General features: G+C 38.9%; 1 protein-coding gene across 2 annotated transcripts in view; it reads left to right on the top strand.

The window, feature by feature from the left end:
- The window catches only part of RYK (receptor like tyrosine kinase), a 734,028-nt gene that overhangs the window by 405,417 nt on the left and 307,282 nt on the right, over positions 1-21,329 (top strand). Inside the window, exon 7 of one of the 2 annotated variants that reach the window (XM_085634236.1) lies at positions 830-930. In XM_085634236.1, coding sequence (XP_085490362.1) covers positions 830-930 — 101 coding nt within the window. Of the gene's footprint in view, positions 1-829; positions 932-21,329 lie in introns of both variants that reach the window. The other variant, XM_085634235.1, reaches the window with a different exon arrangement.

Below are 21,329 nucleotides of genomic sequence, written 5' to 3'. Positions count from 1 at the left end.
TATTGTTGCCAATACGAGTTCATTTTTTGCCTCGCGGCACTCCGTTGTACCAGGCATTAACTAAATTGCTTGCAAAACATTAACACAAACACAACTGCCTCAAAGTGTTTAATTCAGTGGCGCTGCTCAGTGCCTCCAGTATTTTTTCGTCACACCCAAGCTGCTGCTAACTTACTCTAACATCTCCAGTCACCAAGGTCATCAAAATAAGATGTCATTCTGTCAACCTTGTCATCTATCCAATCAACTCTAAGATTGCAACCTCATGCTTAAAACATCTAGCTTGCTGCCACTCCTGCTTGATTGAATTTCTCCTTTTGTAAATAAGCACCCATTCCTATTGTGTTGGCCTTTCCCAATTGTTCCCTGGGAACATTTCCATACCAATAAGTAAGTCATGGTCATTGACTCACCTCCTTCCACTAATGTTTTATTGGTGCACCTTCTTACCTCTGCTGCACCAAGGGTTGCCTGAAAGTACCACCAAATCTACCTGTGCTGAAAGCTAGCACCTTTGAAACCTACCTAGTAATAAACTGGAACAATAGCATTATGTCCCAAAAGGTGTATGCTAGCATTAAAATCATTAAAGGAATCATCATATATACATTCATTTGCAAAGTTTGGAGACTTTAATTATGATGAAACCAAGGCTAATGTAACTTCCCCTGTGAATTATGAGCTAATACTTGTATGAATGCTTGTAGTGATTATCTGTAGTATATTTAGCCTTGCTTATGTTGGATGCCCCTTATGAAGAAAGATACTTCTGCATAATTGTCAAAATATTAGTTGACTAATATTCTGTTTTTGCCTTTTCCTCTTTCAGCATGAGCGACAGTGGAAGCTCCCAAGGGTTATCTCAGCCCTCCACTCAAACCACACAATATCTTCGAGCGGACACACCTAACAATGCCACCCCAGTCACCAGTAAGAGTTAATGTGTTTGAAATATTTTACTGCAAACGGATTGCTGTTTAAGATAAATTCAATGAATAACCATGTATGCGCTAACTGATCTGTTCTTTCCAGTTGAAACAGTGGTCTGTATTCAAAAACCTATATAGTTTGAAGTTAATCCACAAAGTATGAATCGAATACTGCACTGGTTGATAGTAATGAAAAAGCTAAAACATGACTGAGATGTAAGAGATGAAGAGCAGACACAAGAAACATTCTCAAAAGGAATAAGCTGTTATCACCAAGAAGAAAATAGCTAATCCGTTTAAACAAGTGCGACACCACCGTCTGCACAAACCCTAGGTGCCCCCGACAAGCTATACAAGGGGGGGGTTTAAAAGATTAGGCACAATGCTGGTACTGTGGCAGTAAGGATGGTACACTTGTACTTTTCAAAACTACATAAAAAATACATTTGAACTGGTCATGTTCAGGAGTTTGGACATAGAGGTTGTGGGAGGTGTGGATGAAATCCGAAATTGCCTTAGATGAGGATATCAATAGTGAAGGGTTTTTTCTGCTTACTATTGTTTTAATTTACTAAAGAAATTCGAACAGAAATCTAGACATTTTTTTCTGAGACTTTTGCTAATAAAATGAGCAAGTTCCTTGTTCCTAGCATATTTGGCTTTAGATTCACATGCTATGCTTACACCTGCCATCTAGTGTTGGGCTCAGATGTTTGCAAGTTTTTTTCTTCGAAGAAATCTTTTAAGCCATGAAATTGCAGTAAGTCCACACTTGGTCCACAATGCTTATGTAGGACTCCATTTTGGATTATTTATCCTTTTGTTTTGTGCTTGTTATTGGGTCTGTGTGTACACCAAGACGTCTCAAAGTGCATTGTGTTCCTTACATGTTTTTTCGGGCCCCCGTGGTACATTTCAACACAGACGTTTTGGAAGAACAGTCCATGCTGCGCCTCTGTTGCTCTACTTCACCGCACATATTTGGTGGACCGCAGACTACCTGAACACTTGGCGTTACACTGCCCCCTTTGGGTACTGTTTGTCCTCCTTTGACCATCAACAGTGTAGAACGCAGACTGGAAGGGCTGGAGAAACTGACACCATTCCAATGTTGCCCATATTGTAAATTGAACTCTCTGTGGTCAGATCACCATGACGTCTGTCATCTGTAATTCTCCCACAAACACGGCAACACCTCCTGCAAGTTCTGCTTCACCTTCCTCTCAAAGTTGACCATAAGTTTCCTTAGGGAAGGTACTGTGAACACCTCAAAATGAACCAGTTAGCATCCTCTGTAATTCCTGGCATTTTCACACAAAATCCCTTTGGCACCAAAGAAGGCGATGACTCTGGTCCATTTGGAACCCCAGCAGATCACCCCGCAGATGGTATCCTCGAGCGAATCAGTGCTCGATTAGGAGGAGAAATTCAAACAGACACCAAATGCTTCTGGCCCTCGATCAAAGAAAATGTCCTGGATCATCGTAAACCTGTCTCCAAAAATGTGCCATCTAATGAAGGTTGTTTTAAAAGTCCTCTGCTGAGGTAGAGCACTGCTCCTGAAGGAGTCTGGCATCGAACCCCGAGCTCTGACAAAAAATGACTGCCTCCTCTAGGTCCTCTGATGCATTCTGACACTGAGAGAAGGCTTTGAAGTGTATCAAGCCTCATCTGAAGGCCGATGAGCCTTGCCGATCCTTGAGCCCTACTAAATCCAAGGGCTTTGATCTTCTCGGCTTACACATGAATTGTGTTTCGAGTACACACCCTTAAGCCAGCACCAAAGATCAGTTGATGCCAAAAGCTTTGACTGCAGGATCTAAGGAGTCGGAGGCATCCACACTACAGAGGTTCCATACAAGTCGAGCATGACACCAGGCAGAAACATTTCTTTTATCCTCCTTGTCACCAGCAAGATTGCTGTGAAACTTCCTTTCCAGTCAGGCACTCCCACGCAAGAAAAGGCTTGCCTTTGAAGAATCCTCTTCGGAGGCCCCTCCGGAACCTGTGCCTAAGAACCACATGATCGAAACGTCGACTACCACCACGGACTCTTTTAATGATTGTATATAGAATAAATGGGCTGTGTTGGTCTTGTTTTATGATACACATTTTTGATCACTGATTTTCATGTGTGTCATTAGAGCACCAAAAAAGTTTCTCACTACACACCCACTGCGCTGTCATGGTTATTTTTTAAAAAAGTACTATAATAACTAAAGTAACCATAACTCCTGGTAAAGGCTGTATGTAGCCTTCCACCACTATGAGGGTAGCGCTTTGGGTACCCCTGCCTGTCAAATAAGACTGCACTCCGAAAGACGGGCCTTTGTCATGGAGCACATGCATGACCTGTGTTAGCTCATGACAACTAAAATCAGCATTAAGAATCCAGACATTAGTACATCTGGGCACAGAGCCAGGAGTGCATGTCTATTACCATGCGGAGGACTTTTCCATCACAACACAGCTCAGTCATGCAATAGAGTTTCCAGTCTACTTTCACAACCAGATTCAGATATACTTGCAATAGTTAAGAGCTCTTATGTACTTAATTGACAGGACCACATCACAAGTCTGACCAGCTCTTTGTAATTTGGCCTGTCTGTTTTCCTTCTCTGTCAGTTTATTGGCCTGTAACTTTTTAGGTCTCGGCTAGACAGCGCATGCGCTGTCGTGATGAGACGTGTTGTGTTTCATCTGTGGGATTACAGCCCGCCCATCTCTACCATTGGTGAACTTCAGCATCGCTATCATTTTCTTTGATGCCATTTGTCATGGTATGAAAGCGTCATGCACTCTTCTTGTGTTTGGCCCTCCCATAGTGCATGTACCAAGTACATGTCTCCTTACACTGCACCCGGTTTTTGGAGCTATTTTTTTTTCCTTTTTTTTCAGGCACTAAATAAAAATACTTGTGTTTTCAAGCGGTCTCCCTGATCCGTGGTGCTGCTTTTCTTTTTATACCCTCTGCCCCCATCTGTTTCTTCTCTACCCTCCCTCCGCTTATTGTATGTTGAAAAACAGCTTCGTAGGAAATCTCTTGGACAGTCTTGAAAACCATAGTCTGCAAGGCTCTGCACCTTCTCGAGGAAAAACAAAACAGTGAGTGGTGTTTAGTAAAGAACTGCAGCTGTCCAGCTAAGTTTGAGGGGAATAGAGAGAGGCCATCAGGTAAAGGAATTAACAGGTCTTGCTCCATTGTTTTGTGAGTGGTGGGAGTGAGGTAACTTTCAAAATAATTTGCTAGCATACCCCAAGTTGCAGGCCCTTGGGGGAGAAGGTGGGCACTTAGAATAAGTTGCAAATTGGTTCAGTGGTTAATTACTGGCTAAAAGGGAGGAAACTGGGGATTTTCCGATGGATACAGATTCCCCAACACTTTTTGAATGGAGGAATTTGGAAGAGTCTGACTTGACTGTTTGACTGCGCAGTGATCGATTGGCCAGGGGCGCTCCATTACCAGCCCCATAGATTGACCAGGGGCGCACCATCACCAGCCCCACCCTTGGCGGCGGTGTGTGTCCAGCGCAGTTCGACAAAGTGGTAGACAACCAGATAACAAAAGGCTCCAAGAAATGTGCCATCTTGCGGTCACTTCAAACTTGCACCAATGGCCCAGCCAGTGATAGCTAATGCGTGGGTAGCAGACGTCACGGAGGACCTCCCAGAATGCGTCCGTGCATGGCCCATACCATGGCATACATGACACAGCCTGTCCACCAGGGGTATATCTATTCTTGGTGCAGTGGCACTGGGGCTTGAGGAGCATACTGCGTACAGATTGCTGTAGAGTTTACAGTGTAACCACAGGTCCTGGGGGCCCATTCAGTCATGGTTTTTGTGTCAACTGTGCTCTGATTGGTGTGATTTTTAGCTAATTCTCGTGGTGGGCAAAAACTACAAGTCCCAGAATGCAACGTACGGTTGACTAATAACACGATGTGAAGGCGTCACAACCTATTTGGCAGTCATGTGAATCCTGGTTAATCCAAAAATAGCTTTGTACCTTACTGTCAACATATTTGAAGACTCTCTTGGTTTCAGTGACCCTAGCCTTCCTTCGCCTTCCTCCGCTTTTCCCCACCAGTGTAGATGTAGAAAATGCTTATATGCATGTGTACACACAGCCCATTGCATAAACTATGCATATTTGTACACATACTCACATAGCACTAAAATGCATGCATGCAAAAAAAGTGGTTAGATCATGAACGGCAATTGCTGCCCAAAATGACAAGGCAACCTAATTTTACATTTTTAGTAGTTTGTAGCCCCGGGCCGCACATTCAAGGCAGAGCTGCAAGCAGGCTAGGAGCTGCAGTCGCAACTGTAATGCCAGTTTTGCCTTCTCTCTTCTCCATGTTGCTGCTATCTTTCACCCCTCTACCCCAGTCTGTTTCTTCTCTTCCCTCCCTCTCCCCACCACTGCCCTTGATTGTGTTTGGTGTTTCCCCACCAGTCTGCTTTTTTTTTTTTTACACTTACCGCTGTGTAAAGCACTTCTCCACTTAACAGTCGGCAAAACCCAGTGTACACAGGGCGTCAGTTATAATCCCGGGGCAATCCCCAGTGGCAAAGTGAGCAAGGGACCCACATCTGGGCATACCCTGCCAACCAAAACCGGTCCCAAGTTGCATTGGTTCTGGTCCAGGGAAGACCTGGCTTGGGAATTCCATCTGGACTCTTCCCATGAGGTACAGGGTCAAGACTGATTTGCATATAGCTTGATCTGAACTGGGGTGACAAAGTGAGCTAAAGGATGATGATGGATTCAACCCAGTTCTGTGACTGGGGGTGAGTGTCTGAAAAGTTTCAGCGCTCTGTCCATCATCTCCTTGTGTTTGCTTTGTTTGTCATAAGTTGACAGGCTATGCCCTGACGTGGGTCCCTTGCTCACTTTACCACTGTATTCAAGCTAGCCTGGCTGATCAGGGGTGTTGCCCCGAAACTGGTCCCAGGATTCTTGTTTCCGGTCCAGGGAAGACCTGGCTTGGCAGTTCGGTCTGGACTGTTCCCATAAGGCACAGGGTCAAGACTGATTTGCATATAGCTGGGTCTGAACTGGGGTGGCAAAGTGAGCTAAATAATGATGATGGATTCAACACAGATATGCGACTGAGGTGAGTGTCTCAAAAGTTTCAGCACTCCGTCCATCACCTCCTTGTGTTTGCTATCCTACTCCTGCTGTCGCATAGAACCTGCATCGAGTTCATTAAGTGGCATTGAAGTCGCCCTTAATTAACCATGGTTTTTTCCAATTTTTTTTTTAATCTGGTCTTTATTAGCTTATTCCAAACATAAGACATAAAATACCAATATAAAAAAATGTTGCAGCAAAGAAACACAACAGTTTGTTTTGATTTTTTCTTTTTTTTTTTTCTTTATCTATTGCAGACATGGCAAAATACATATTACAATCAACACACACAAGCCAAATTTACAAAAAAAAATGTAGAAAGCTGTCAATTATCATTTGCATCTAAAAAAAAAAAAACTCCAAATATGTAAATGTTTAATTTCAAGTTTAAATAAGTTATACAGGTCACGAGATAAAAAACAACAAACTGATCCAATTTATACTTTCAATCATAACATGCCCCAGGAAGCCTACCCACCGCTACACTCTGTATAACATTTCATCTGTCCATTAAAAATATAGAAGCCTCTGTAAAGAATTAATGCCAGACCAATAATTTTGATAGTTCCTTCTATTATCTTTCTCCTCCCATCTTGTTAGCCTAGCTAAAATGGGGAAACCAGAAATTCTTTCATTACGCCAGCGAAAGTTTGAATAAAGTGCAGGCTGCATATTCTTTGTAGCCTTAACTCCATATAGAAATTATTTTAATACTATTATGAAGAAGATTCAAGATCATGTGTGCCATGAAATCACTGTGAAAAATAACTATCTTATGACTACTAAATGTATTGTTGCTATTCTTTCTTCTTAACAGTCCTCTTCATCCAGACATTTATCACTTCCATCACCCTTAAGTCTAAACAATTGTGGCAAGGTAAAAAATATTCTCTCTTTATATCCTATGACTGTACATCTTTTATTCATTAATCAGATGCTTCATCCACTGTCAAATTCAGTTGTAACATTTAAAAATACTTTATAAACCATGGAAACAAAATTTCAGAAAGAACCAAAAACCTGGTGCAAACACCTCATATGTACAAACATCCTTGTACCTACAGCTCAAATTAGGATTTAAAAAGATGATTCTGATTTAAAAAAATGACTGTATAAAAAAAAAGTGCACAGTGCCTAGTGCAATTCCTTAAATTGAACGTATGCCTCCAATTCACTAGCTGATACTTAGCTTTATTGATCTGGAGAGCTTTAGATGGCAACAAATTATTATAAATTGGCCAGTTTGTCCTTTACAGTATAAAGGAATTTCCCCAGGTGAAGTCTTATGTTGTCACATCTCTTCACAAATGATCAGTTTCTTCACTCAGCGAATCTCTAAACACTGGAAGCAATATTTTTTTTTCCTTACGTAGTCAAATGTTGTACAAAAAATAATCACGTGTACAAGTCAACAAGGTACTCAATTGGCAAAAAGGACATGTGCTTGGATTACCAATCGTAGTCACAATTTCCAACCATCGGCTTCCATACTATAAAAGCCAGCACTTGACCTAGTCTTAGCTTCAGCATCCATCTGGTCACCGAACATCTTTTTGTGTTTTTCAAGAATAGTGCAAACACAGTCGTATCCAAGAGATGAGAAAGTTGAGGCCTGCCCCTTCAGTCCTCGAAGTCCTTCATTATGGCCTTTTGTCTGCAGCATAATGTTTATAAATGCTTCCTCTTTTGTGCGGTTCCTTCACCCAACTATACTTCTATATTAGCATCCAAATTTGCCAGTATCCTTTTTAGGTTTACCAACTATGGAATTTGGGCTTTTAATTGTAGATGCTGTTTAATCAATTGTCGAGTGAGCCATCTGACGCATTCAGTATATTGTACTAGTTAAAAATGTGATTATACTTAAAAACCATACCTAAATATCTATACTCCAACACTGTTTGCAGTTCCTCACCCCTAAGCCAACAGTGCATTTTTGGTTTCCAATTCAGTTGATGTAAAAACAGTCATTTTCGCTTTTTAGATATTAAATAGATCATTATCACAGTATTCTGCAAAAGCATTTAGTTACCGTTGAAGGCCAACTGGGGGCAAATCCAGTAGAAACGTATTGTCAGCATAAAATATTGAAGAGATATGCCCCCCTTCCAATTTTGGGGAGAAAGATTGTATATGATTTAAAGCCTTGGGTGTGTCTGCAATGTATGTATAGAGGAGAGGAGAGGTGCCAGCATACAGCCTTGATGTAGCCTGTTCGGCGTATGACTTTTTTTAGTCGGTCATCTGTTATTACCAGCTACCACTCTTGTCTATGCACCATCATCCTAGACTTCAATCAGGGGTCGCAGTTTGGGACCCCAGACTTACCCTTTGGCTCTGCTATTGTGACCCCTGGACTCAGAAGTGCCAAAATCAGTGCCTGGAACACGGGGGCAGCTCTACCTAATGGATGCTGGTTGGAGCTCCACTTGCCTGGTTTCTGTCAATTTTTCTATATACAAATAGTGAATAGTGTTATTCACTATTGGTGTAATACAAAATAGACTACATTCGCTGGAATATGACCCTATCTGGAAGCTAAGGTACATAAAAAAGGATGTTGAATGTATGTTGTATGCATGCTTCGGGTGTGAGTGTTTTTACACACAAGAGTGTGTGAATGTGTTAGTATGTGTAAGCGTGTGTGTCAAAGTAAAGGTCAAATGGCATGCAATGTCACTTCCGGTACCCTTGCCATTTTGGTGAATTGACATCCATGACCATCATATAGTTGCTTTATCAGTTTCAGTAGGACTAGTAAGATCATTTTGATTTAACATTTTCTTCTAGAAGTGCTCCCGGTTTATGACATCTAATGTAGAGGATAGATCGATATAGGCAGCAGAAATTGGCTCCCTCCTCCTAACAGTGTGATCTTACAGAAATAATTTTAGTGCAAAACACCCATCCACCTTTCCTAAATCCAAGCTGGGTCTTAGGTAAAAGTGCTTTTTCTCTCACCCATTCCTCTAAAGAAATTTAACAAATGTTTAGTTTATACTTTGCCGGGTATATCCAAACATTAAACTAGAGTTTGTAGAGGAAGAGCATGCACCTTTTTTATTCATTGACACCCTTATACTGCCCTTCTAGGAAACAGCAGTGTCATGACCCTTTATTATGGCTCCGAAGACTGGGGTTAGAATTTCTGTTCATTCCCTGTGTAGTGTGTTTAATATGTCGGCACATAAGCCATCTGGTTCTTGTGCCTCTGAACTTTGCACACTTTTTATAATTAGTTCAACTTCCTTTACAGATGGTATTACATTTTCAAAGTCCGTTTGAGTAATGGGGCACTGTAAATTTAGCTTAAATAGCACAAGGTTTCGGATTTCATTACTCACTTTTTTTTATTACTCTGTAGAGCTCATTATAAATTTGCAGCATTTCTCTTCCGTGACTAGAGGTTCTTCAATATCCTTTGTTTTGCTTACAATTTTCCAGAACAATTTTCCTATGTCTGAGGGCTGTTATCGCTTCTGTCCACACTTTCTCTTTTTCATTCCAAACAATCTTTTTACGTTTGTTCTGATCCTCCTTTCTATGGTGTTTAATCTCGTTTTTGCATACTTTTTAAAAGGCCCCCTAATATTCTTATTCAACAGGATTTTTGCTTTCTCTTTTGAAGATCTCTTTCGATCCCTTAGACGATATTCTTCTTTCTTTGATGGGGCCACGGTTTGTCTAATAGCACATATTAATCTTTCGTATTCCTATAGGAGAGTTTTTTAGTTTTACTGCCTGAGAGAGATTAAGTGATCGGCCAACAATGTAACTGTTGCCCTTTTCATTACTGTTGATCAAACAGCCCTTATATTATTCATACACTATATCTGATCACCATTTTTCCTTGATATAGAATAAAGTTAGACTCTGGTATTTATGATCACTTCCGAACAAGTATCCAATCACCATATTGTTTGAGGTGAAGATGTTCAGTGGAAATTACAGCTTAGTCTATTAGCGAAGTAGTTCTACCAATGTCAGATGTGTGTCTCCCAGGATGATCACTCTGTTCTTCCATTGATTTTTGTGACATTTGAGATATCAACCATGCTTGTAAATCTGTTCCCCCTATTGTCACCTGATGAGTCTACTAGCATCTGTCTTGGTATAAACCTTTCTTTTTTTTTTTTAACCGGAATCCATTAGGCTTCACTACTGTGTGGTCCTGATTTATGGCTGCAGCTACTCTGGACCAGTCTTTTTGATTAATTGGCGCACTTTCTCTGTCTTTAATGTAGATGTGTGTGGTAATCAGAAGTCTATTAGGCGAGGTGTATATCCTATAGATGGTTTATTTAAGCTTAGTTACAAGGTAAGTTCCAGGTAAGTAGGGAGATACCAGCCCCACCAGGAGCAGCCTCCCTGCTGCTCAGCCTGCACACTCCAACTGACACTCAGTAAATCACCAGGCACCCATGCATTCTGTGACATCACCAAGCATTCAGCACTCCATTCATCACCAAGCACTCCAGCACTCATCCTGGCTGAGCAGTAGGGACGATGTAGTTAAGGAAAAGGAATGGCAACAGTTAAGTCACAGCAATATGTCTACCCGATGCTTATTTTGTTATTAGAATTCTCTTACCTGGAGGCATATTGTTAATTGGGTGTACGTTATTACCAATTCTATAATCAACTGGTATGTCTCCGACCTTGGAAGTAAACCCGTTTCACATCCATTGCCGGGTGAGGGCCTTGGATTTTCCATTAACTTTTCGTATACATCGTACCCTGAAAGTTTCCGATCATCTGCTGAGGCTAGTACCTCGTTAACAACAGATCTTGAGTAAAATGTGACTAGATTGTGTGGCCAGGTCATAGATTGCTCGCTTTTTCTAACGTGATAAACCAATAGTATGTATTTTAAAGATATTTTAACAGAGCTTTGGGAGTGACTTAAAAATACTGTATATTTGATCTAATCTACTTAGATATATTAGATATGACCCCAATCTGCTTAAGATAACAGAAGAGGCCTGGAAATTATTAACAAGGGAGCAGCGACAAGGAGTGTGTAAATCACAGGGCTGGTTCGACAAAGAATGTACTAAGGCGTATACCCATCTGAAAAATGTCCTGCATAGTGAATCTAGATGTAAGGAAGAAATGAGACCGGCTAGAATCCTGTACCGATTAGCCTTTAAAAAAAAAAAACTGAAGGCGCAATTAAAAAGGGAAGCTTGGCAGGCGCTGCATCAGGCATGCATAAAGAAAGATAATATCGGCTTCTGGAGAGCGGTTAATGCTTCCTTCTTTAGGAATAGGCAGACCGATATCATAGATATGGCAATCACAGAGGATAAGTGGGTAGAATTCTTTGCGGGCCTCTATAAAGATGAGACTACTGATAATGAGACAGCGACCGTGGTAATGGGGACTGCAGATATCATACAATGTAGAGTATTTCCCCTAGATATTGATCTTTTCCTTAAGGAGGTCACTAGGGCCATAACCAAGAGCACCTCTGGGAAAGCACCGGGGCCGGATGGCATCCCAATGGATGTTTATAAAACCAATATAGGGTTATGGGCCCCGTTATTAACGAATGTTCTAATCAACTGTAATCGCCATAGGTTCATTCCCACCTGGATGGACGTAATTGTGATCCCCATATTTAAAAAGGGGGACAGAAATGAACCAAGCTGCTATCGCCCAATTTCTTTATTGGATGCTTTTATGAAAGTTGCAGAGAGGGTCATTTTAAATAAATTACTGACATAGGCCGAAGAAACAGGAGTGTTATCAAATTATCAATATGGATTTCGCTCAGGTCTCGGTACAACCGAGCAGGGACTTAATTTGTCACTAATCATCGGTAAATATACACAAGCAAAGAAGGGTAAACTTTTCTTAACGTTTGTTGATTTTAAGTTCAGAATTCGATTGTGTTAAACATAAGCTGTGGAGCATTCTTAAAGAGATGGAGGTTGACCCACCTTTGCTATTGTTCATTAAGGAACTGTACAGGGGGGCAGGGGAGAGGGTTCGCTGTGGGAGACTGGGAGTGTTCAAAGTTTTGTATAAAAAAAAAAGGGGGTGAGGCACGGGTGCATACTCGCCCCTTTTCTCTTTTCGCTATATATTAATTGCCTAGGACAACACTTGAGTGAATATCAACATGATTACCCAACCATTAAGAATACCCCTGTCCCTATTTTCTTGTATGCGGACGACGCAGTCATTATGGCACGGACGCAGCTAGGTCTACAAAGATCTGTCACCAGTTTTATTGCATATATGAAAGACAGGGGCTTAAAGGTAAACCTCAGAAAGACCTATACAATGAGTTGTGGAACAAAAAGGTGCAACACATGTGACATTTTTATTGATGATAAAAAAAAAATTGAAAGCACGGACAGATTTTCCTATTTGGGTATACATTTTGATAGGAATGGTTCTTGGAAAGAGGCTATGAACGCAAGGAAATTGACCTTCTCTAGAGCAATAGGAGCAGTTATTAATTTCTCTAAGAAATTAGGTGGCAGACCTGTCCCAGAGTTACTAGATATCTATAAATCTAAATGCATTTCAACAGGGACATATGGGGCAGGTATCTGGGGTACTGCAGAAGTAGAACAAATTCAGCGTTGTGAAAACACTTTCATCCGATACCTGCTGGTGGTCTCAAGCTCTACTGCTACTTTTAGTTGTCATAGGAAACTTGGCCTTCCATACATTTCTGACATTACTAGAATTAATCCCCTATTATTGTGGCATAAGGTGTGGGTATCTAGGGAGACAGGTTTTAACAGAGATGTAATTTTGGACTGTCTTAAATTGGATAGGGTGGCTAGTTTAACATGGATTAATTATATAAAAAGAATGTCGCACGATCTCGGCCATCCGGAATATTTTGACTCTCCAGACAGTATGGAAAAGATATCCAGACAAACATTAAAAGCATACTGCCTGAATCACTTAGAGAATAAGCGATGGCTTACTGAGAGAGAGAGAGAGAGAGAGAGAGAGAGAGAGAGAGAGAGAGAGAGAGAGAGAGAGAGAGAGAGAGAAAAAAACAGTCATGGATAACCATCTGATGACAACATGTCTAGGGTTACAACTTTATCTGGTACAGGTTCAGAGTAGTTTTTGTCGTATGCTTTTAGCTCGTTTCCGTTGTGGGTCTTTTTTTAGAATGATCGTATTTCCAGAAACCAATGACTGGACCAAAAATGTGCCCCTATGTCCGTTTGATGATACCTCAATACAATCAACTTTGCACTGCATTTTGTTTTGTAAATATTACGTTGCACCGAGGAAAATGTTTTTAATGCCCACCCTCAAAAGCTGGGGCCTAAGACAATGTAGAACAGCTTTCCTAAGGTTACAACTCTTGGAAAATGAACAAACTATCACGGCCTTTTCCTCCTTTTTAAGGGCTGCTATTAGATACCGGAATACAATGTAAAGCTTTGTTATGAGTTCCTTGGCACTGTTCTGTGTGTGTATGTATATGTATGTATATATATATCAGTGAAAAAACCATAGGTTTCACACACGTTATAGTTAGGAATTAGCATTTAAAAAACCTTAGAAATTCAGTGAAAAAACCATAGGTTTCACACATGTTATAGTTAGCTGGACATTTTACTCGTAAAAAACCAATGAAATTTCCCCGTTATAGTTAGTTCAGCTAACTATAACTCGCGCGCCCGCAATGCACTGCTGATGACGTCACATATTACATCACTCATGACATGGTCAGTGACATCACTCATGACATCACTGATGACATCACTGATGACATCTCAAATGACATCACTGATGACATCACTGATGACATCATCCAGTGATTGTGTGTTTTTGTGAAAATTATATATTTTTTTTATTTATGTATAACTCAAGGTTGATGGAAGAATAAATGGGTATATAAGTGTCTAAATGGATGATTTGTTTTTGAAAAATTGATTGTGTAACTGACTGATTAAGTGTATCTTAGTGAATACATGGCTTTGTGAGTAATGTTTAAATGTGTATATATCTGTATCAGTCTCTCACTTTGTGTATAAGTGGCTGCATGGGTTGGTGAGTAGCTACATGGGTGCCTATTTAGGTTATTAGTTGTTTTTTTGAGTATCAGTCTGAGTGTCTGCATGGTTCGGTGGGGGGTATTACGTAGTGCATCGGTGCATGAATGAGTGACTCACTGTTTGTATGTGTTGAACACAGCATGTGTGCAGGACTGTATGGGTGGATGAGTGTGTGTATGGGTGTGTTAGTGAGTGAATGACTGTCTCAATAGTGTCTTTATGAGTAACTACATATGTTTTAAACTAGTATATGTGACTATTGGTGTATATATGTGAGTATATGTGAGAGAGAGATTGAAAGAGTTCCTGTATGAATAAGTATGTGTTTCTATAAGTGATTGTTTAAAAGACTAAGTATGTGTAAGTTTCCGTAGAAGTAAGTATGGTGGTGTGTGTATAACTATATATGCAAGTAAATGTATGTTTGATTCTTTATTAGCATGAGTGACTATGTGTGTGAGTAACTCTATGGATGTGTGGCATTGTGTAACAGGATGTATAGGTGTATGAGTACATATGATGAGTGAGTATATGTATGAGTGACTGTATTGGTCTATTGGTGAATGAGTGGATGTGTATGTGGATCTTAGAATTCCTGAAGAGGTTGTTGTAACTGGTATTGGTATGTCCATTGTTTTGAAAATTTTAGTCTCTATTTTTGAATGTGTGTATCAAAGGTTATATTAGGGTGAGAGGAGGTCTGCCACTCTATCACAAGGATGATGTCATCAGTGATGTCATCAGTGATGTCATTTGAGATGTCATCAGTGATGTCATGAGTGATGTCACTGACCATGTCATGAGTGATGTAATATGTGACGTCATCAGCAGTGCATTGCGGGCGCGCGAGTTATAGTTAGCTGAACTAACTATAACGGGGAAATTTCATTGGTTTTTTACGAGTAAAATGTCCAGCTAACTATAACATGTGTGAAACCTATGGTTTTTTCACTGAATTTCTAAGGTTTTTTAAATGCTAATTCCTAACTATAACGTGTGTGAAACCTATGGTTTTTTCACTGAATTTCTAAGGTTTTTTAAATGCTAATTCCTAACTATAACGTGTGTGAAACCTATGGTTTTTTCAGTGAATTTCTAAGGTTTTTTAAATGCTAATTCCTAACTATAACGTGTGTGAAACCCATGGTTTTTTCAGTGAATTTGCAAGGTTTTTTAAATGCTAATTCCTAACTATAACGTGTTTGAAACCCATGGTTTTTTCAGTGAATTTGCAAGGTTTTTTAAATGCTTTTTTTTTTTTTATTCTTCATTTTTTTCAAACATATTTTTAATTTAATTTATTTATCTTTTATAAAGACTATGCTTTTTTTTAAAAATGTATTAATATTTTTTTTATATATAATTTTTAAAATAAACAAGTAAAATGTAATTCTATTTTTTTTTTTTTTTTTTTTTTTATTACGCGTACCGTAAGCTTACGGTAAGCGTACGGTTTACGCAACGTCCGTAATCTATCCACGCTGGTTGCGTAGAGTAACGCACTTTGCGTAGCCGCGCGTGGGACGCGTGCGCGCTTACGCAACACGCGCACGTTACGCGGTAGTGCCGGGGAGTGACTGTTATGCGCATGTGCGGAAGCGTGTGTCTTTTTTACGCGCACGCGTACTTTTTGCCGTAAGCGCACCGTAAGCGTACCGTAAGCGTACGGTAGGTCATGTGATCATGAAACACAACTTTTGATTGGTTGAAACTACTTTCAGTTCTAGAACTCTCCTACACCACACCCATTCCCCTCATTTCTGCTTGTGATCCCTTAGGAGAAGGAGCTGGTTTGTCTTTGGGATACGATGGCAGAACAGCAGAGCCCTTCTGAGAGTGAGGCTAGCACCAGCAGCACTGTCTTGAGGCAGAGAGCGAGGAAAGTAAAGCCTTCTTATGTTTGGGATTATTTTACTTTTCCAGAAGGCCAGCAAAAGGTGAATGCACCCTTAGTTACTTGCATTCTGTGTAAGCGTGTACTTTCTAGAGGTAATCCTGACAGGAAGTATTCCTTTGGGAATCACACCATGATGAGGCACCTCAAAGAAGTACACAGAAGGACACATGGTCATCTTTTTGGAGGTAACTCTTCAGAAAGACGAGCCAGTACATCCACAGCAGCTCAGCCTGGACCATCATCTGCAGGGCTGACTCCTTCTTCTGCAGGTCAGGTGAGCCCTTCATCTGTGGGGGGAGAATCTCCTTTTGCTGGCCCTCTGGAAATTAATCCTCGGTTTGCGAGGGTTGAAGTACGGTGCGCCACTTGTCACGATCTAATTACTTATAGGGAGACTAGTGTTTCCCTGGTGAACAGTAAAATAGATCAGCACACTTGTCGTACTGTCTAATATTCCCAATCTTTCTTTCCTCTGTCCCTGCATGAACACAACGGTTCTTTTAAGAGCCAACCTTATCTTTCATCTTTTTTTTACATGTTTTTAAAAACTTTTTTTATTTTTTTTTTTTACCGTACGCGTACGGTACGCGTAATTTTTTTTTTTTTTTTAAAAAAAACACTAAAAATAATTTATCACATTACAAGGTCTTTGAGAGACTACAATTATTACTATTGACTTACCATACTCACTCAAAGAAAAATTTATTCATTTGTTTTTTTAAAAAATAGTTTTTAAAATGGTTGTAGTTTACGAAAATTTTCTATATCGATCTGGAAAAAAAGAAAAAAGTATTAATATTTTTATAACAATTTATAATACAGTACACATATTTACATTTTTTACCCAAAAATAATTTTTGCCTTATTTTTGCTGTTTTCAGAATATATTGCATTTCACTATAAATTGTGAAAGCAATTGCATTCATCATTTTACAGCGGGCAAAAAAAATTAACAATCTCAAAGATTGTATTAAAAAAGCCCAGAATCTCTTCTCATTTAAACTTATCATTACAGAAATGCATATTATTCTAAAAAAATGTCATCTAAAAACAATACTTTTTTCTTTAAAATACCGTCTGATATTTTTGTTTCAGAAGTACATTCACAATAATATATCTCAAATAACTCCAAAATACATCTGATTTTATTTCCTTTAGGCTAAATAGTATTTTTTATTCTTTCCCTGGAATAAATTTCCAAGGGAAAACCATTAAAATTCTAAAGTTTAATCTGTCCAGATCTCACCGATTCTCTGTAACATTTTGGTTCACGAAAATTTTTTGAATAATTTATTTAGTCCACAATAGAATTGCTTACTTTTCCACATGGCCAAATAGTAATTTTTTAAATCATTTTTGAAAAAATTTCCAATGGCAGTCCAATAACATTCCAAAATTTAAAATGTGCAGAAGTTACCGATAATCTCTAAATTATTGGTTTTTCAAAATTGCATTAAAAATTTAAAAAGTCCACATTACAATTGGTTATCTTTCCTTTAGGCCAAATGATAATTTTAAAAATATTTTTTCTACAAAATTGCAATGGTAATCCAGTAAAATGGTAAAATTATTTTGTCCAGATCTTGCCAAGTCTCTCTAAAATTTAGGTTTCAGGAAGATTAGATAGGAATTTGCTAAATCAAAAGGCAAACGTTGTTTGAAAATCAATTGGGAATCATTACACAGTGTCCATCCTTTTTCACATTTTAGATAAACTGTGTAATGTCCAGAAGTAACAGTAGGTCCATCATGGAAAATTATTGCAACAGTTACAAAAGTTTTTCCTGAAATTGATAATTGCTGTCCTGTAAACTTCTTTATTAAAGTATCCAATTTTGATCCATCAGCTCTACATCGTTGCATCATTAAAATTACATACTGTCCGTATTCCCTTAAAATTAATGTTGATAACATGTCAGAATTACACTCACCACATTTCATGCTATGATTAGCATCTTTAACTAAGTTTGCAAAAGTGACTGTTTTACTCTCTGGCAATGTCAAATAAATAAACCTTTCATTATCAACAATAGAACCACTTATATTATAACAATTATCACAACTATGTTCCCATTTATAAGAGAGACCAAAAAAAATGTCAATGGGAACTCCTTCTTCTTCCACTACCTGAAGAAAATACATCAAAAATTCGTGAGCATCTTGCTGTTCATTTTGAGAAAACTGTGTTCGTCCTGAACATACATCTAAAAGTTTTCTAATATCAGTAGCACTTTCTATTTGAGTTTTATCTTTACTCAGCTTTTGAAAAAGGAGACTGAGCTCTGAACAGAATCTTTTTCCCTGATTTATTATTATCTGCTCTTGCAAACTTTCCAGATAAAAAGCAACATTCAGCACTACATTTGCGTAGCAGTTGACACCAGAGCTATTTTCAAAATGACATCCTACAACCTGTTCTTCATTTTCCTTATTCTTTCTGCTTGCAATTACATCACTCCTCTTTTTTTTCCTCCTCTCTACATCTTCATTACAGATATTCTCATTTCTCCTTTTACGAGAAACTACACGTTTCTCCAACACAGGATACTGACCTAAATGAGGAGCATAGCTTCTTCTTAATCTATTATACTCCTTTACACAGTTTGTATCAGCACTAACTTTTGAGTCATCGAAGTCTATCATGAATAAACCTGATAATGTTTTGACTCGTGACAAAGCAACATATGCCATACCTTCTTTGAACACAGTTGAACCAATGTTCACAAATGCACAATCTACAGTCAATCCTTGAGACTTGTGAATAGTTACAGCATATGCTAGCGAAAACGGAAACTGCTTCCTACGTACATATAAGTCTTTCACAAGCATGAAACGAACTGAACAACGACAAATGTCTTTAACTTCCTCTATCTGATCAAATTTTATTTTTAACCATTCAATTCCATCTTTTTTCTGATAATTAATAAAACCCACAACTCTTCCCATCGCTCCATTTACTAAGCCTTTTTCAACATCCAAATTTCTCCTTAAAAACACTCTACAGTTCATGCAAACATATAGATTTTTTTCTAATCCTGCTGTTTTGGAGATGTTCTTCTCTAGTGAGTCCAATTTATTTTTCAGTTTGCCTGTTACTGTGACAGTAATTCTTCCATCCTCAATTTTGTCCACTGCTTCCAATTTCCTGATCTCTTCCTTTTCCAATTTCAAAAGCTCCTCATTAAATATTGAGCATTCACGTAGAGTTGGCATTAAGCAGATGACACTTTTGTTTTCTGCAATATTCTTGTATATTTTCTCTGCAACTATTTCTTCCTTTGGAAATAAGTTATGTAACAGCCGACTCTGTAATGCTTTTTTCCCAACTTCCGTGAGTAGTCCAATCCTGATATCTTTCAGAATACTTCCATATTCTTCATCGTTTGCTTGCCTCATATTAGTTGTAAGTTCCTTGTACTCAAAGAAGGACCAAATATTTGTATTTCCAATGCTTCCCAATGACTTCTTCGTGTCTTCATGTGTCACAGTATTAAACACTGGTTGTCCTTTAACCGGAGTAAGTTGCAAAAGATCCCCAAAAACTATGACGTGTTTTCCACCAAATAACACGTCATAGTCTGTCTTCAAAATTTGCTGCATTCTTAAATGCACAAAGGCAAGCATTAAGTTTGATACCATGCTCACCTCATCAATAATGAGAACTTGCATCTTCTTCAATACTCTTGAAACTTCCAAGCATGCTTCTCCAGTTAGCTTGTTGAATTGTATTTTGTTCTCATGCTCCACTGGTAACATTAGCAAACGATGTAAGGTGATTCCTTTTATGTTATATGCTGCTAACCCAGTTGGAGCAGTAACCACACAAGACAAAGTAGAATCTGTTTTTTGCTTTAGGTAGCTTCTGATGACTTTAATTAGGAAACTTTTTCCAGTGCCAGCTTGTCCGCTTACATACATCCTGATTGGATGAAATGATGTGCATGAGCACTCTTTTTTTTCATGTAGAAATCCGTGATCAATTTTGTTTTTGATCTCTTCATAAATTTGTTGCTGCTCTTGATTCAGTTGTCTTTCCAAATTTTCTAAGTCTATAAATTCTTCTTGAGCTTGATTCATAGCCGTTTCCACTTCATTCATGGCTATTGATGCTTCATTTTCAACGATTGGTTGTCCTAGGGGATCTTGACTGTATGTTCCTGAACTTTGGCTGTCCTGAGAACTGTCTCTAGCTATTTCTGCTGCAATTGTAGTTTCCTGTTCAATTTCTTCATTTAACATTTGCAGATAAGTTGAGAATGTACTGCATTGTATGCTGTCTTTGCAAGCATTAAAAGAATCTTCATAGCTCTGGAATTCTCCCAGTAGTTCATCCTCTGAACGCCATGGTTTAAACAACTGTAAAAGAGCCAAGTAGTAAAATTCTTTCTTGTCGGTAGTGTCGCAACTCAGCTTCCGGTGATTTATCAAACTTCCTTTGGTTTGCTTCACCAAACATCCTTCTTCACCAACGACTTTATATTTTCCATTATTGATGTCTTCTGCAGCTTTCCGTGAATAAATGTAGTTCTGCAGCACTTCATAGAGACACATGTTCTCCAGATGATGACTTCTCTTGGGATAATATGTGTCCAACATGTTTGTTTTCAATATATCTGTACTTTCAGGTTCGAACTGTGCCAAATATTCAATTTCTCCAACAGATTTCAGTACCCGATTTCTCATTGCTGCAAGGCCTAAACTTGCCCAAATTATTCTTCTTGACTTCGAGTAGAGACTTGCAGAAGATAATCTATCTGAACATTCGTAGGATCCAATTTCTCGATGCGATAACATCTTCAAACTGAAACTGTACAGCTTCTTACTGACAGTCTTCTCGTGAGAAATCTCTTCCCACATTTCCTTCAATTCTGTTTTTTCTGATTTCGTAATGTAAGACGTTACATATCGAGCAACAGCAATGGAATTGTCAGCAACATACTGTATATCCATGTTAGCGTTCCACATTGATAAAATGACTGGGTTGTAGTCATTTATATTTTTTGATTCTTCTTTTCTTTTAAGGTTGTAGGTATTCTTAGGTGATTTTCTTGTGATAGTATGTCTCACAGCTGACATAAAACTGTTGACTCTTCCATTTGTAAGAACAGGTCTAGGAAATCCAAATCGACATTTAGTGTAGTATTTTTCTTTGCTCTTGTATTTCCGTCGACAGTATTTTCCACACCGATGACTTTGGAAACGTAGAACTTGCTCCTTTAACTTGTACTCTTCTGTGCTTTTAGGTATAGCACATATTGCATATTCTTCAATGTAAGATAACACTGCTTCATCAGTATCTGTTCCAAACTTTGGGGCATCCTTGATCC

The sequence above is a fragment of the Triturus cristatus genome, chromosome 11, assembly GCF_964204655.1.
Source record: "Triturus cristatus chromosome 11, aTriCri1.1, whole genome shotgun sequence".
NCBI lineage: Eukaryota > Metazoa > Chordata > Amphibia > Caudata > Salamandridae > Triturus > Triturus cristatus.
This window is presented reverse-complemented; position numbering and strand designations above follow the sequence as displayed.